The 18,618-nt window shown below is 40.2% G+C and overlaps 1 protein-coding gene across 1 annotated transcript; it reads left to right on the forward strand.

The window, feature by feature from the left end:
- Window positions 1–245: 245 nt before the first annotated feature.
- Window positions 246–2,401, forward strand: LOC126800059 (glycine-rich cell wall structural protein). The gene is made up of 5 exons (XM_050527342.1): window positions 246–393; window positions 424–840; window positions 1,237–1,470; window positions 1,537–1,617; window positions 1,954–2,401. The coding sequence occupies exons 1-5, from the start codon at window positions 246–248 to the stop codon at window positions 2,280–2,282; spliced, it is 1,209 nt and encodes a 402-aa protein (XP_050383299.1). The 3' UTR covers window positions 2,283–2,401.
- The last annotated feature ends 16,217 nt before the right edge of the window (window positions 2,402–18,618 follow it).

The following is an 18,618-nucleotide window of genomic DNA, read 5'->3' on the forward strand; positions in this document are numbered from 1 at the left end:
TTTAGGGTTTCATTTCGGTGATAAAACCAGAAATGTAGCCAATAGAAATTTTGCAGATATATAATGGTGGGGTGGGTGTAAATATGGCGAGCAGTTGGTTGTTGAGATTTGAGACCCGATTTAATGCGAAAGCAAAAGACCCTTATTGATATGCAACCTCTACTATAAAAAGAGGGGCATGAACTCTTATATGAAACTCAAGAGGTAACAAACGAGCTTAACTAGCTTGACTGAAGAGTTCAAACATGGTGCGTAGTAGGATAGATCTTGCTTTGTTCGCTTTGCTTTGCATTCAGGTTCTTGCAGTGAGTGTTGCTGCAAGGAATGTAGTGAGTGTGAGGAACGACGAGGAGGAAAAGAACTTGGGGGCTGGATTTGGCAGCGGAGCTGGAGGTGGAGCAGGTGGTGGTGGTGGTTTTGGAGGAGGCTTTGGTGGTGGTTCTGGTGGTGGGGCAGGGGGAGGCTTCGGAGGAGGTAGTGGTGGTGGTTCTGGTGGTGGGGTAGGGGGAGGCTTCGGAGGAGGTAGTGGTGGTGGCTTTGGTGGTGGAGCTGGAGGAGGCGGTGGAGCCGGAGGGGGTGGTGGCTTTGGTGGTGGGTCTAGCGGCGGTGGAGGGTTAGGTGGTGGTCATGGGGTTGGAGGTGGTGGCCATGGCGTTGGTGGTGGGATTGGCAAAGGTGGAGGAATTGGCGGTGGAATTGGTAAAGGTGGTGGTGCTGGGGGAGGTTTTGGCAAAGGTGGCGGTATTGGTGGTGGAAGTGGAAAAGGTGGTGGAATAGGAGGAGGTGGAGGTTTTGGCAAGGGTGGAGGCCATGGTGTTGGGGGCGGATTTGGTAAAGGTGGTGGAATTGGAAAAGGTGGCGGAATAGGAGGAGGAGGCGGTTTTGGCAAGGGTGGAGGACGTGGTGTTGGTGGTGGATTTGGTAAAGGTGGTGGAATCGGAGGTGGAGGCGGCTTTGGCAAGGGTGGAGGCCATGGTGTTGGTGGTGGAATTGGAAAGGGTGGCGGAATCGGAGGAGGTGGTGGTTTTGGCAAGGGTGGAGGCCATGGTGTTGGGGGTGGCTTTGGAAAAGGTGGTGGAATCGGAGGTGGAGGCGGCTTTGGCAAGGGTGGAGGCCATGGTGTTGGTGGTGGAATTGGAAAGGGTGGCGGAATCGGAGGAGGTGGTGGTTTTGGCAAGGGTGGAGGCCATGGTGTTGGGGGTGGCTTTGGAAAAGGTGGTGGAATCGGAGGTGGAGGCGGCTTTGGCAAGGGTGGAGGCCATGGTGTTGGTGGTGGAATTGGAAAGGGTGGCGGAATCGGAGGAGGTGGTGGTTTTGGCAAAGGTGGAGGTCATGGTGTTGGTGGTGGATTTGGAAAAGGTAGTGGAATAGGAGGAGGTGGAGGTTTTGGCAAGGGTGGAGGCCATGGTGTTGGGGGCGGATTTGGTAAAGGTGGTGGAATTGGAAAAGGTGGCGGAATAGGAGGAGGAGGCGGTTTTGGCAAGGGTGGAGGACGTGGTGTTGGTGGTGGATTTGGTAAAGGTGGTGGAATCGGAGGTGGAGGCGGCTTTGGCAAGGGTGGAGGCCATGGTGTTGGTGGTGGAATTGGAAAGGGTGGCGGAATCGGAGGAGGTGGTGGTTTTGGCAAGGGTGGAGGCCATGGTGTTGGGGGTGGCTTTGGAAAAGGTGGTGGAATCGGAGGTGGAGGCGGCTTTGGCAAGGGTGGAGGCCATGGTGTTGGTGGTGGAATTGGAAAGGGTGGCGGAATCGGAGGAGGTGGTGGTTTTGGCAAGGGTGGAGGCCATGGTGTTGGGGGTGGCTTTGGAAAAGGTGGTGGAATCGGAGGTGGAGGCGGCTTTGGCAAGGGTGGAGGCCATGGTGTTGGTGGTGGAATTGGAAAGGGTAGCGGAATCGGAGGAGGTGGTGGTTTTGGCAAAGGTGGAGGTCATGGTGTTGGTGGTGGATTTGGAAAAGGTAGTGGCATTGGAGGCGGAGCAGGAGGAGGCTTTGGTAAGGGTGGCGGAGTAGGTGGTGGAATCGGCAAAGGCGGTGGAATTGGTGGTGGTGGTGGTTTCGGTAAAGGCGGTGGTATTGGAGGAGGTGGAGGATTTGGTGGCGGCAGTGGAGGTGGAGGCGGCTCCGGTGGTGGAATAGGAGGGGGATTTGGCAAAGGTGGTGGCATTGGTAGGGGAGTGGGAGGAGGCTCTGGCGGAGGTGGCGGATTTGGCGGTGGTTTTGGTGGTGGAGTAGGTGGAGGAGCTGGGGGAGGCAGTGGAGGTGGTGGTGGAATTGGAGGCCACTAAGAGAGCTGCCCTTGTGCCCTACAGTATTTCAACGTGCATGCAGCTGGAATCAAAGAAAGTGCAATGATCGTAAATTATATATTCCTGTTTTCTCAATTCGCTTGCTACTTAAATTAATTAATTTTGTTAAAAGAGATTATTATGAGTATAAATAATCTTATTATGATTTAGAGCTGTCAAATCCGGTCCGGCCTATTTTAAACGAGTCAAAACCGTGTTCGTGCCGTGTTCGGATCAATCTATGTATTTATCATTCTCGGCTCCAGCCGGCCTATTTGCTTAAATATTAAACCCGGCTCGGTCCAACTCCATGTCGAACCGGATCCGTGTCGGGCCATGAAACGGGCCGACCCAGCCCATTGTCATAAAAAATATTATGTATTTAGAATATTTATTTTATATAACTATTTAGAATAGTAAAATAAATAAAATATTACAATACATTTCATAATCTTATTTGTAAAACGTTATGTATTAAAAAAATGACGTTTTCTTCACTACTTTGATAATATTTGTGAAATATTATAGTTAAAATAATAAAATAATCAAGCTATTTTAATTTTAAAAAATCTAATATTCAAGTATAATAATGATAATTGTTTAAACATTTATATAAATAATATAAAATTATGTGTTTAACGAGCCAACTCATGAATTTATCGTGCCCGGACCGTGCCGGGTTAAAAACAGGCTCGAGCTTTACCGGATCCATGTGTCAAAATATCTCAACCCGGTCCATTACAATAACGGACTCGTGCCGAGCCGGGCCGCTAACAAGTTTGGGCCGTGCCAGACCGATTTTTAACGAGCCGAACCCAGACCGAATTCGGGTTTTTGGACTAATTTGCCACCTCTACTATGGTTGATCAGAAAACAATACAAGCAGAATGACTGGTGAAAGGATATCTAAATATGGACACATATGAAGTTGCTTCTTGTTGAGTTCCCTCACTTACACTCGATCGATATTTTAGTATCAAGTTTTATAAATTTGAAACATGATGAAGTTAAGGTAGCTATCACTGCTCTCTGTTTTCTTTTTTTTTCCCTAGTAAGTACTGACTGTTATAGTGTATCTATCAATAATCAACCTACTCAGCTAAAACCTATTGCTAGATAACAATGCAGTAATTGTTTTTAATAGATTTACTTCATAATTATAACCACCGAATCATGCGACTGAATAATTACTTGTTTGCATTTTCGACATGCATGGAAGTATGTATTAGTAACTAGTCGACTATCCTTGCACTTATTGGTCCTGCCAAGTACGTAGAAGTTGGGCTGAGCTACAGATGAATGCCAAATTAATGATGCCACCAAATCACATTCCAATTGTCAACTATTCATCTACAATCGAAATAAATTCGATGCCATGCAGTTGGAATTTGGTCCCCAATTTGGTTTGGCTTAATTATGCATGCTGAGAGATGTTGGAGTATAGTTAGTTGATAGTCTCAAAACTGAAACCAGCATTGTTAAACGACTAACTCATGAAAATTTATTTAGCATGAATCATGTATTCATGTATAGTACATTATTCAATCACTGAACACAGAAATGTACGTAATTTCAAGCGATTACAGAGTTTCTAGAGCCCCCTCTGCAAGGTTTGTTGAAAATCGCTTGTTAAACTTTATTAGCTGCATCGATTATAAATAATAGTCAATTAAATTAATAAAATAACTAAAAGGCCCCAATTGATTTTCTTTTTATTTTCTATTTTTCTCAATTTCTTTTTCTTTTTCTATGTTTTTATCATTTCAGGAGTCGTCATAAACGAACATGCATCTACAAGTATCGCACTAGATCAACCACGCCTTCGCCACTCTAAATGAAACTCAATTCTCGATATCGTTTAACTCATGAAAAATCAGCACATCTACGACATTAAAAGTAAACGGGGAAACAAGAGGAATTTGGAGAGCAAGAGGTGAGAGAATGTATAATAAAACATAAGAAGGAAGACAAAGAGCTAGCTACATGTTTTTTAAGACTCATTGCTCATTTGTGACTGTGTGTGAGAGAGATAAAGAAGAGAAAAAACAAAAGAAAAGAGAAAAGAAAACATGATTTAAAATAATGGTGTTTTAGTTATTTTAATGTACTTACATTTACCACTTGAGCGAAATCTTATTATTGAGAATTAAGAGATTAGGTAGGGGTGTAAATGAGCCGAGCCAAACTGAATACTAGGTTGTTCATGTTTGGCTCATTTTCATTCAATCGAACTCAAGCCGGGCTAAAATTTAATTTTTGTACTTCATGTTCAAGCTCTTCAAGCCGAGCTGGGCTCGGGCTGGCTCATTTGATAAGATGAGGTCAAACTCGAATTGAGCCGCCTTAAATTTTATGAAATTAAAATTTTAAAATTTGAAAATTTAAAAGAAATATTTTAAATCTAATGTCTTAGCATCACACAAAATCCATTTTATTTGTAATAAACTAAAAGTAACAAATCAAACTCGTTATTGAACTTAAAGTCTTTAACTAATTATTCTATAAAGAAACATTTTAGTTCTTTCGAACTAATATTATATTTTTAATATTATTTCTTATATAAAAATTATATTTTATATATACTATAAAAGTTAATAAGTTAACCTTAATTAATAAACGAGCCGAGATTTTAACAAGTCCGAGCTAAACGAGTTTTACGAGCCGAATACTTATTGTTTAAGCTCGGCTCATTTTCAAGATCAGGCTTAATATTGAACTCAAACTCGGTTCATTTAACTTTACAAGCTCGAGCCGAACACGAGTTGAACACGAGCTGCCCGAGCCTATTTACAACCCTAAGATTAGGGACTAACTAGTTTAATTTTAAATGAGATTAGGGATCTCATTTTAAAAAAAAACTGCTTTTAGGGATAAAATTTAAAGAGCAATAAGTATTTTGTCCCTTTTTTTTCTAAACGGGGAGTAGTTAATTGGTCTGACCAACCCAACCATTCTAAAATCTAATTTGATAATATTATACCCTATCTAAAAAAAATGGATCTAATATTCTATTTGCACTTCATGCCTCAAATTTTTGTTAACTGAACTAATCTTCGGGCGAAAGAGAGATGAAAAATTCTTCCGAGCATAATTTCTACTCAATGAGGCCCTAAATCATTTTCCTTTTACTACCATGACAAAGGGAAAAGCATACTGTTAAAACATCGGAAAAAATAAGTGTGACTGTGAATGAGTAAAAACCAAAGGATTGTATTAATGGAAAAGCAATGGTACTCAACTAATCAACTTCGCATAACCTAACTCATGAGCCATATTTTGGTGAACCACTCAGAATCCATCTTAGGTGGCGGTTCACCTAGCATTAACACGGTTAGTCGATCATCAACCTGTTGGCCAGCTCAGCATCCTTCCAGCCCTTAAAATCCACCACGCCCAGGGAGCTGGGAGGTTCCATAGAGGACAACAGACGGAAATCCCCATACTTGCTTTGCTTCTTGAGGGAATGAAACGCTAGGCCATGCAGACTGGGAGTTTTCCGAGGATTTCGACGAGGACGTCTTTTGTACGTGGTCGTCGTCTTTCGCGGCAATGCCGTCCAAAATGCCGGTAGCGAAACGCCGGGAAGAGAGTAAGTACGTGATGAGAGGTGTCGTTTCTTTCGGATCATCCATAAGATTTTGTATTCCTTCGATATGCTTCTTAGTAACCCGCTCTCTAAGAGCATCTGCACCATAAGTTTTATTTGGTGAGTGTCACATGTCTCACGTGTAATATATGCCAACTGTGCGGAAGCTAATTTTTTTCGCCTTGCCTTCTACCTATAATGGCGCTAGGGTGATCAATCCCAGCCAGCCTTCCTTCTACGCTAGTGGAATATCTTCGTTTGTTTACCCTTATGAGTGATTAGCTCCCAACTCATAACTCGCTCTTTTCCCAAAGTCTCATGTTTTCACCTACCAACTATTTAAACCTACTAACCAGTATGGAAGTTGACATCCCTAACTTCCCTAGGACACATGTCATACATGCCTTAACTATAGGTGTAGTGGACAACCCCCACTACTAGGTTTATTAAATACCAAGATGATGTGGCATGCTTGCATGCTTTACTAAGACATGCAACTGCCCAAGTAACTGCCCCTTGAATTCGTGCACCAACTGCCCTTGCATAACTTCCCTCTCACCATATGCCAATTGCCCTTGAATAACCGCCCGCTATGCAGCCAAGTAACCTACCATAAACCCCTTGTAACTGCCTAGATAACTGTCATTATCCTTGCTCTGCAACTGCCCTTGTTGACGAGGCTAATATCTCCGCAACCGTCTGCTGATGAGGCTAACTGCATGCACGGTCTGCAACTGCCTGGTGAGGCTAATCTGCAGGCACTGCCCTCCGCCACTACTGCTGCTAGCGAGACTAATATCCCTGCACGGATCTGCGTTGCCTTTGGGTCATCCTTGCCTTCAGGTCTTAGTTTGCCTGCGCTGTTACTGGTGATGCTAATATGCCTGCCTGCTAGCGAGGCTAATCTGCCTGCCTGGAATCGAGGCTAGCCTCACTACTAGCGAGGCTAATAGCTCCGCACGGGTCTGCACTTGTTCTCTCTTGTTCCTATACTCCTACTCCCTGCTTTAAGCTTCCCATGCATGGACAAGGTGCAAAGTGAAACCATGCCCTGCGTGCCCGTGCCTATAGCATTAGCGAGAGTGTAACAAACCACCCCCACTAGAGTTTGCAACTCCCTCGTTGCCAAGGGGTTGTCAATCTCCATAGGCACTGACTTGTCTTCACCCTCGAACTCCTTAGCTGCAGCTTCCTTGCTGTCTCATCCTGCTAAAGTGTTGGTGAAGTTCACCCATGTCTCTTGTTCCTCCTCGGTTAGCCTCTCCGACGAGTTTTGAATTTTTTCTCCAAGGATGTCATTCCGTGACTCCTTTTTCTTTTCTTCAGCTTCTCCCGACCTAGGCCATGTATTGCCTTCGGTTTCAAGCTTCATTTCAATGTGCTTGGGTGCAGCATCCATCTCCAAGCCTTCTTCGAGAACAACCTGGTCCGTTGTAGCCATTGTCTCTTCTATATGAACAACTTGTTCCTTTGCAGCCATTGCTTCATTTCATTGTGCAACTTGTTCCTTTGCAGCCATTGCATCAGTCTCTTGTTGTGCAACCCGGTCCTTCGTAGCCATTGCATCAACTCCTTGTGTATTCTTGGCATTCTTTGCTTCTACATGCTTGATAAAGGTGTACTCGTTGATCTTGGGGTCTTCCATGAGATCAATTGCTCCTTCTTCTATGCACAATGCATTTAACAAAACCATGGACTTATGTTTGCTTCTTGTTCTCCAACAATTCCATATTTATTGGAACCCTTTTCCAATGCAAGAAAAGCCGATAAGTTTGCTTTCTTTGAGAAATCCATGGCTTTATGTGGCCCTTGACATAGGAAACAATCGAAATTCTCCCCACTTCGGTGGAAGTTGTGGGTAGAAGTTGCCTTTGAACTGCCTCCTTGTTGAGTGAACTAATTGTGGGGTTTGTAACTGCCCTCTTTCTTCTTGTTTTTCTCAGTCCCTTTGTCTGAAAACATGTCGCTTATCTGAAAGTCAAGCATGCGTTCAGCTGCGACTAACGCCAACTGTAGATCTGCCACATTTTCCCTTTGCAATTCATCCTTTGCCCAAGGTTGTAATCCGGCCATGAAACTAAGCAACTTATCCTCTTCACCCATGTTGTTAATATCAAGCATTATCGAGAAAAACTCCTTGACATATGCCCGAAATGAAGAACCCATATTCAAGTTCCTTAAAGATTCACGAGCCATCCATGCCGAGTTGCATGGCATGAATTGACTTCGTAGTTCCCTTTTCACTGCATCCCATGTCTCAATGGTTTGCACTTCCTCACTTTGCTCCGCATCTTGCATCCTTGTACGCCACCAAAGCTTTGCGTCTCCTTCTAGATACATTGAAGCCATTGTAGCCTTCTCCTCTTCTGGAATGCGAGCACTTCTAAAGTATTGCTCCAAGTCCCACATGAAATTCTCTAAATCCTTGGCATTTCTTTCTCCCTTGAACATCTTTGGCTCATGTACTTTGATCTTTTCCTTGATACCTCCGTCAATGTTGAGCCCGCCATTGGCTGTAACGCTTTTCACCAAGGCCATGTTCTCATCTAAATCTGCCAATTTAGCCTTTATCGCGTCCGACAAAGTTATGAGATCAGAATACATGTCCTTAGACTTTGCTTCTGAATCTGCTACATGTTGTGTGAAAGCTTCCTGCATTTGTATCATCTCAGTCCTCAAATGTTCAACTTGTATTGCAAGACTAACAGCTTCGTCTCCTTGTGGCGCGCAGAGGAAGTCCTCGACCCTTGCAATGTGATCCTTCAAAGTGCTACCGGTCATTGCTCCTATTTCAAACAATCGCGATCCGACACTGATTCTGCAACTCTTTACTGATTTGTGGTGTGTCTCAGTTTCCACCACTTGTCTTCTTGAGTCCTAGTGTTTCTCGGTTTCCACTAAGCTCTTCCACACGCCATTGTTGGCCTCGTGCGCTGCTTCACTGCCTTTAGTGTGTCTTGGTTTCCACTAACTGCTGTTACTAATTGTTGATGTCGTCTTGCACCAAATTATGGGACCTTAGTGTGTCTCAGTTTCCACTAAGCCAATCCATCCGCGAGCTTTCTTTGCCTCCGAGCAGTATGCAATAGTCTTGATGTGCCGCCGTTTTCACCTTACTATGCTGAGTCTAGTGTTGTTGGTTGCCACTAGCTCCAAAACTAAGGAGCCTTAGTGTTTCTCGGTTTCCACTAAGCCAACTCCTTTTGGGGCCTTACTGTTTCTCGGTTTCCACTAAGCCAACCCCTCCACACGCCTACATCAGTTCCGTGTGGGTGCACATCCTTGCCGGTCACCGTACACAAGTATCAGCCCCTTAACGACAGCTCTGATACCAAATTGTCACAGGTATCACGTGCAATATATGTCAACCGTGTGCAAGCTAATTTTTCTCGCCTTGCCTTCTACCTATGATAGCGCTAGGGTGATCAATCCCAGTCAGCCTTCCTTCTACGCAGCTGAATATCTTTGTTTGTTTACCCTTATGAGTGATTAACTCCCAACTCATAAGTCGCTCTACACACAAGTGTTTCCCAATTGTGCGGGGGTTAAGATCATGCAAACACACACACTCGGATTTGTGGAACTATTGCTTCTTTTCTTATTTATGGAATTCAAAGTACAACCTACAAATCTAGCATGGATCTTTACAAGTCTTTATTTTCCCAAAGTCTCATGCTTTCACCTACCAACTATTTAAACCTACTAACCAGCATGGAAGTTGACATCCCCAACTTCCCTATGACACATGTCATACATGCCTTAACTATAGGTGTAGTGGACAACCCCAACTATTGCTCTTTCCCTGTGACTATGTGCCAACTGCCCCTAAATAACCGCACACTAAGCAGCCAAGAAACCTCCCATAAAGCCCTTGTAACTGCCTAGGTAACTGTCATTATCCTTGCTCTGAAACTGCCCCTGTTGACGAGGCTAATATCCCCGCAACCGCCTACTGACGAGGCTAACTGCCTGCACAGTCTGCAACTGCCTGGTGAGGCTAATCTGCCTGCACTGTCCTCCGCCATTGCTGCTGCTGGCGAGGCTAATATCCATGCACGGATCTGCGTTGCCTTCGGGTCATCCTTGCCTGGGTCTGTGTTGCCTTCGAGTCTCAGTCTGCCTGCGCTGTTACTGTTGAGGCTAATATGCCTACTTGCTAGCGAGGCACATCTGCCTGCCTGCCACCAAGGCTAGGGTCACTACTAGCGAGGCTAATAACACCGCACGGGTCTGCACTTGTTCTCTGTCTTGTTCATACGCTCCTACTCCCTGCTTTAAACTTCCCACACATGGACAAGGTGCAAGGTGAAACCATGCCCTGCGTGCCCCTGCCTATAGCATTAGCCAGGGTGTAATAGTGAGGCATATGACATTTATGGCTTACCACTTTGACATATTTCTTGACGTCTTTTTTGCTTTTTGTTTATATGTTCCCATAAGGTATAAATGGTAAGATATTTATAAGGTTTTGGGATGACAACGACTATTATTTGAACCCTGATAAAAAAATGGCTATAATTTTTTATCAACACTCACAACGGGTAGTTAACGGACATTTTTGAAAATTCTACATAAACTCATATTCATCACATCATTTTTCATTCCTCTAACATTTCAATTTCTATCTTCTATCCATTTTCATGAGTAATTCTGATATATCCTCTTCCTCATTTTCTTCAAATGAAACCGATGTTTATTTTTATCGAATCATGGCATCATTTGATCAAGAGCAAGATTTATTGTTTCACATATATGCAAATAATAATCAACTATTAGTAGAGTTGGAGGAGGGCGACGAGACTGAATCAAGACACAAATGAGCGGTTCCTGGCCATATAGTTATCAATCGTAATCGAGAATAAGTTGGATACAATTTTACATGGATTACTTAGATGAGGTGCCGCAATATCCTGAAGCCAAATTTCGCATAAGATTTCGAATGTGCAGAAGCTTGTTTTATCGGATTGCAGATGCCGTCAAAGATCACCATATTTGCTTTATGCAACACCGCGATGGTCTTGGTAAACTCGTATTATCTACCTTGTAAAAAATTATAGATGTTTTTCGAATGCTTGCATATGGTGTACTAGCTGATTCTCTTAATAAGTATTTAAAAATTGGTGAGTCTATTGCAATTGATGTTTGAAAAGGTTTTGTCGAGCTCTTATAGAGGTTTTCGGATCTCGCTATTTGAGAACACCTAAGCCAGAGGATGTTGCAAAGCTTCTGTATGTAGGTGAAGAACATGGGTTCCCAGGAATGTTAGAGAGCTTAGATCGCATGCAGTGGCGTTGGAAAAATTGTCCAACCTCTTGGGCAAGAATGTATTCAAGGCGTAGCAGATCACCAACTAGTATTCTCGAGGCAGTTGCTAATTACGATCTTTGGATTTGGCATACACATTTTGCTTTACCAGGCTCTAACAATGATATCAATGTGCTCGAGGCATCTCACCTATTTTCAAATCTTGTAGAAGGTAATTTTCCGCCCGTTAACTATACAATTCTAGATAAAGAGTATGACACCGGTTATTATATGACTGATGACATATATCTAAAGTGTTCTACATTGGTGCAAGCTATACATGTTCCTCAAGGTCCAAAAAAGTATTGTTTGCACAAAAACAAGAGTCATGTCGGAAGGATGTTGAACGAGTATTCAGAGTTTTTCAAGTATGTTGGGCGATTGTGAAGGGACTAGCACATTTTTAGGATAAACATGTTTTACACGATATAATCGAAGATGACCGTGATCCAAGTGCTCCGATTAGAGAATCCAATCGGGCCCCTCTATTGCGTGTTGAGTTGGCAACTGATGAGTCTACACGGTTTCAAAATTTCCTTGCTTGACATAGAAAATTTAAAGACAAAACAGCTAATTGCATTTCAGACGCGTTAATTGAGCATTTGTGGAATCGGCATGGTATTCATGGGTTTTTGTAACAATACTAGATGAAAACAACAAATCTACCTATTCATTTTTTGTTCTATATTTCAAGAAGATATCATCTTACACCGACCGTAGGATTTCAAATTATTACTCAATCTTGAACCATTGAAATATTATCACAAATATTTACCTTATCCATATGATGATTTATATACATCATCTTGTTGTATTAGTTACTCAGACCAATAAATCACCATATCCATTATCTCTGTATACACCTCAAAGACAATTGTTAGGCAAACCAACGCTTTAATAGAAAATGATATTGAAATCAATTCTAATGGTCGAAGACGTAATTTTTTTTATCAAAGAAGATGAACTCCTGTGTCATGTATATCTTTCAGTTTGTCATGATTATACAGGTGTTAACCGGAAGAAAGATAGAGTATGGGAAAAGATAAGCACTATGTGGAATGAGGGTAAGGTTTATCCTTCAACGAGAAGCCCCAAGTCTCTTCAAAGTTGATTTTCAGTTCTAACCTATTGCGTAGACAAATATCATGGTGCAATTTGGCAGATTGAACATCGAAATCCAAGTGGTACTTCAGAGAAAGATATTGTAAGTATTTGTTCAAATTATTTAAGTGACAAAGTTATATATGGGGATATCAGTCTTAATAATCTATTCTTTGTCAACATTTGTAGATCTCCAAAGAAAAACAACATCTACTAGTTGATCCAACCTATACAAAGAAAAAGCTGCAGTTTGATCATATATGGCTTATTCTTAAGGAAGCTGAAAATGGACTGATACTGGTAGAAGTTCAACCAAAACACGACAGAGAAATGACTACTCAAGGGAAGGATATGAATCATCCACTCACACATCTCAATTGACAAGTAACATGCCATTTGATATCGATTTCAATGCGGATGAAGATGAACAAGAGCAGTATAATGAGAAATTTGGCAGTATAACTCCTCGGCCTATTGGTGTAAAGAAAGCAAAGCTGAAAAGGAAAGTGGAAAATGAAAAATCCAAGCTTGTTAAACAAATTAAAGGATCCAATCAAGAGCTGAAGGAGTTATTTGAAAAAAGAATGTTGGAGAGAAATGCATTTGTAGCCAAGCACGAGGAATATGCATCTCAAAAAATAGCTTTGCAACGTGAACGTGAGGAGAGAAAAATCATGCTTATTAGGTTGGATTCGATTAGAGATCCAGAAGGTCGTAAGTACTTGCGAATGAAAAAAAGCTGAAATAATAGAGAAAAGAGCTTGTCATTCCCAATTACAACAACCACCTCCAACATTTGGCTTTGGTAATTTCAGTAATAATGTCCAATTTCAAGGTGGTTCACATGGAACTTTCAACTCCGGTAACTTCGGTGGATATGGTGATCACCATGGAGGAACAACTGCTTTTGGTGGAGTCCCTCATTATGGAGGAAGTGGTGGATCTGGAACAAGTGGTTCACAAGAAGGAGTCCAACGATTCGGTGATAGCGGTGGAACCAGAACATGTAGTAAATATGGACAGATGCGAGAACATGCAAGAGGTGATGATGATCTTCCGGAGTACTAAATTCGGTGATTAGTGACTTCTTTTAATATTTATGTATTATTTAGCTATTTTACTTTTATGCATCAATGTGTATAGTACTTTTTCCGAGCTCGGAGTTCATCCCCTAAAAGGTTTTGAAGATGCCGTTAATCATTGTTTATAAATCATAAGTAATTATTATGCATTAAAATAATTTAGCCCGATCACATTCAATATTAGATTCATATGAAAGAACTCATTGCGAGGTTCGTGATGGTATATTGGTTATTTGTAAAAAAAAAAATATATAAACATGTGGTTTATGGAGAAAATTAAAATATAACTAAAATTAAAATAGATATAATTAAAATATTAGAAAAAATAGGAGGATAAATTGGGAAAACAAATGACAAAATAATAAAATAAGGAACTCATTTACCTTACCAAATGGAATGTCATAGATAGCATTCTACTATTTACATACGACAATTTTTTTTTTGAGAAACAGGGGATACCTTATAGTGGGAGGTGGTGGTAATGTATATATTGATGGTTTTAGCATACAGTGGGAGATGGTCTATTAACTCTTGGTCAGTTTGGGTATACGTTTTTAACCTCCCTACACTTAGAGTCAGCATGGGCCGGGCTGGGGCCGGCCCTAGCCCTAATTTTAGGGCTTAGGGTAGGGCCGGACTTGACTTTGACTTATTTTAGGGCCGGGTAGGGTAGGGTCGATGCTTCAATATGCAAATCTTAACCCGCCCTAAAGGCCCATTCCGTTAGGGCTAAAAGAACGGGTCGGGCTGTCCCTCTAATTATGGCTAAATAGAGTCAAGAAGGGCCAAACATGGCCTTTTTTTATTTAACAAAAAAAATATTTATTGAATTTCTTTCATCAAAATTTTGTTAATTGGTGCATACACATTACACAAGATTCTTTTTTAATTATACAAATATATTTTACATATATATGTAGATTAATTTCAACTTTGTACATTTATAAATATAAGTTTAAGTAGTTATATTTATATATCATCTATCTAAATCACTCAAAATTAATTATTATTTAAAATATGGTAAGTTATATTGTATATAAGATATGAAAAGTATTTAAAAAATCAATTATTAAAAAGATCTAAACGAGCTGTATATGGCAGGCTTTTAGAGTCGAACTTGACCCTAAATGACTCAATAGGGCATGCCAGAGGGTAGCACCGGGTTTTATTTTCTAAACTCTATCCCTACTCTATTTGAGAAAAGGGTCGGGCCGACCCTACCTTAAAAGAGGGTCGGGCTGGACTTTGGTCCTATTTGGTAGGGCGGACTGGGCTCAAGGGACAAATATGACCCATACCCTACACCTATGAATCCTATGATACTGTATATACTAAATAACTTGGATATTACAATTTACCATCCTATAATTACAGTTTGCTCTACTTCAAAGATTTTCATGGTCTTTGTAGTTTGCATAAAACCTCGGGAAAGAAGCAGTATTTGTTTCAGCTCAAGGAAAAAAAAATAGCGTTCATTCGTAACCGAAAGAGGAAAGAAAGCACAAAGATCCATATGAACTGGGATCGCCCTCGATCACACTCCTTTGCTCGTCTGTCATTATTCACGAGTGTATATTTGAAACGCAAGTTTCTCAGAGCTAACAGCCTAGTGTGATTAAAAATTGAGATTAGCGCACACATTCCCATAGATGATTAGTTATTCAATTCTTTCATCACTAAACACAAACCGGTCATTATTCAAAAGATAAAAAACACAAACCGGTATCATAACTAAACATAGCTAGAGAAACATACAACATAACGTTATCGAAAAACTCAAATCAAATTCTTTGTTTCCTAAATACCATTTTCTCTATCTACTCCTTCGATCTTCTTCATCAAAACTAGTATTCAAATTTTGTCCTCCAATTGAGTCATTGTATCTCGAAGAAGATTGCTTCTTTTTAGGAGGTGGTGGACACGAGCGGTCTTGACTTGAACGATCTTCATCCTTCTTATCTCCAGCCATCGTCCACTTGTTTTCTTCTTGCGACATATTTGAAAATCTCGTCTGAACTAATCTAAATTAGTCAAGTGCCAGCCAAAGTTTAAGACAAACTGTGTGATATCAGCTGAGAGTAAATTGTGAAGAAAACAGAGGTTAAGACTCTTTATATAGAAATATAGAATGGTCTTTCCCTGATCCAAACGGATTCCTAACCAGATTAGCTAAGATCAAGTCTTTGCCAAACAAACCAGGAAAGAATATAATAATCGACCCATTATAAACAAGAAAAGCATCTTATTAGTGTAAACGTACTTCTGTCATTGTGGTGATTAAGCTACAGCAGATTGTTTCGAACTAAAAATTTGAGGATGAGATGATGTCATTATATAGTCTACGCATGCGTCCAATTCCTGGCAAGCACGAAGACCCTTATTTTGATGAACTAAACTCAGCTAGTTATTGGTCTTTGCACTTGTAGATTAATTTAAGAAAAATTATTATTATATCATTTATATGGGCATATAACATATAATTTCTTCTCAGGATATCTATCTACGTCGTAAGTTGGATTCAAATGCATGTTGTGAGAGGAAGTTAGAAGCTGAAATGGTGCTTTACGTACAAAAGTTGCATGAAATTTCAGCTGGTGTCTTACAAACTAGTTTAGTATGAGATTCAACGTCTTTTAATTATGCATGGCACAAATACTAAAAAGAAATGAGCATTTCATACTAATTTAACCCTTTAATTATTTACTTCAATGATAAAGTTGAAAATGTGACAATTTCAATACAAACTAAACAAACATTTGCCCAATTAGTACAAAAACTATAATTTTAAAACTATTTTCCCTCATTTATCTAAACACTCATTTATAGAGAAAGTTGACGAAAGATATGTATCACATCATCCAATAACCTCCCATTAAAGTCGCTAGAAAAAATTAATGACATCCAGTAACCTTTAATAACAAATTACTAACACCCAGTAACCCCTGAAATAATAAATTACTGACACCTACTAACTCCAATAACAACTTACTAACACCTAATAACCCCAATAACAAATTACTGACACTCAGTACGTAATCCTTCAAGTAATAATTACTAACACCCAATAACCTCCGATAACAAATTACTAATACCAAATAATCTCCAATAACAAATTGCTGACAACTAATAACCCCAATAACAAATTACTGACACTCAGTGACCTCTTAATAACAAATTACCAACACTCAGTAACCCCACAATAACAAATTACTGACACTCAGTGATCACTTAATAACAAATTACTAACACTCAATGATCTATTAATAACAAATTACTGACCCCCAGTAATCATATTACTGACCCCAAGTAACTCACAATAATAAATTACTAACCCCTAGTAATCATATTGAGGTTTACCGAACAATCCTTCTCCAAACCCACAATAAAGCTAAGCAAGATATAACCAGCTCTCAAATCACGTATTCAAGAATTTTAAGTAACATGACCTAATCTAACACTAAATTATTCTAGAAGAATAAGAACATCTCTCCACAAAATGCCACACGGTCATCAGACACCAGATGTTTCTGAAAAGTGACCGTGTTTGCATGGATTTTAACCAGAATTTTCTGAAAGGTGATTTTAATCAGTACTGATATACATGGTTGATTGACATTAAAACATGATTCAATTTTTTCGATCCAATAGTTAGTGACAAGCTTCTCAGGATCCTAATTAACACACAAGCATGAATTTGTAGGGATCATACTTCAATTTCAATGTAAACTATATCGCTCAAACTCGTCGCCGCCACTCCCTACTACCGTGTTGTCGAAAGCTCGACAGTCGAAAGCTCTCTCTGCTCTCATCTACACTTCTATTGTAGAACCCACATGTTTAGCTCTTCTCTAAGTTTTTTTTTTAAATTGAATCAGATATTGGTTAGAATCATTAGATACTGATTATGGAATGATTAGATACTAAAATTTGGTGGGTATATGGGTTTGTTCACTTTGTTGGTTAAACATATCTTCTTGGAAATTTAGAATATGATTATATGAAATTGGGTGTTAGTGTATAGTCTTGTTACTGTCAAACTGAATGGCTGAATGAGATTATGATTAGAGATTGAGTATTTTATTTGCCTATTTGGGTTTGTTAAGATTGAAGGGGATTAGTGTTGGTATATGAGTTTATTAGTTAAACTATCGATTTGGAATGATTGGAAATTTGAAATTTGGTGGTATGTTAGAGAATGATGAAATGAGAGATTGAGTATTTGCATATTGGGTTTGTTAGTTAGTTAAGAACTTAATATTATAGGGAATTAGGGAATGGTAGAAATATTTAGGATTAATTGACCTTTAATTATATGAACTTCATACATTCCATGTTGTAAATCTGAAATTTTTTTTGCCTTCGACCAAAGTTTGTAGTCCACCTCTGAAATTAGCCCGAGTGACATTTCAATCTTAGCTCCTCCACTGATCTGAAGAAAAGGTGACTGGCCCGAACTCAAAGACGATGACTTTGGCTGTGTGCAGTGTTCTAAAAACGGCCTAGGCGCTAGGAGGTCAGTTGCCGCCACGATTTTTGCCTCGGCAGCCGCCTAGGCGGTTCTAGGCGGTCCGGGACGGTTCTAAGCGGGCCTAGGCGGTCAATAATAAAATTGACTAAAAAAACCTAAAAGAAAAATAGACTAGATGCTTCAAGATTGGTCAAATTTAGTCTGTGTTCAATTTAATGCTAAGATAATCAATAAAAAAAAGAATACAAGACTTAGGAGTAGACGTATTACTTTGGTGAGGAAGCTAGTAAGGCTCAAAGTTGGATTGTTGATGGTGGTGATGATGATGATGAAGAAGAGTCGGATATTACTAGTGTGGAGGGAGAGACTTTGAGAGTGGATAATGCGCCTACCCGGCCTACGACTAAGAGTGTGGAAATAAGAGAACTTCATGATACAAAGTTTATTTCGAATGAGGACACATAAGATGAGGAAGGAGATATGAACATTGAGAGGAAGAACTTGAGATTTAGGTATGTATTTTTTTTATAATTTGTATTTTGTTCTAATATTTTTGTATGGACTGTCTATTTAAGTTATTGTGAATTTAGATTATTTTTAAAATTAATATTGAACATTATTATATATTTTTAATCATAAAAATATTTAATAATTCGAAACTGCTTAGACGATAGGAGGTGGCTGTTCAGCTACATACCGTCTAGCGCCTTTTCGAAACTTGGCTGCGTGGGTCGAGGAACCTCAATGGCGGCCGTTCATGCATGAACTTTGACCGGTTTCGGATCTGGGTTGCTG

Source organism: Argentina anserina, chromosome 6 (genome assembly GCF_933775445.1).
Source record: "Argentina anserina chromosome 6, drPotAnse1.1, whole genome shotgun sequence".
Classification (NCBI taxonomy): domain Eukaryota; kingdom Viridiplantae; phylum Streptophyta; class Magnoliopsida; order Rosales; family Rosaceae; genus Argentina; species Argentina anserina.

Bases quoted from the DNA above. Each gene is read 5' to 3' on its own strand.
- LOC126800059 (XM_050527342.1), top strand. From the start codon at position 246: ATGGTGCGTAGTAGGATAGATCTTGCTTTGTTCGCTTTGCTTTGCATT. The intron at 841-1,236 runs GTGGAATTGGAA...TCGGAGGTGGAG, and splicing joins GGGCGGATTTGGTAAAGGTG to GCGGCTTTGGCAAGGGTGGA. The intron at 1,471-1,536 runs GCGGTTTTGGCA...GTGGAATCGGAG, and splicing joins TGGCGGAATAGGAGGAGGAG to GTGGAGGCGGCTTTGGCAAG.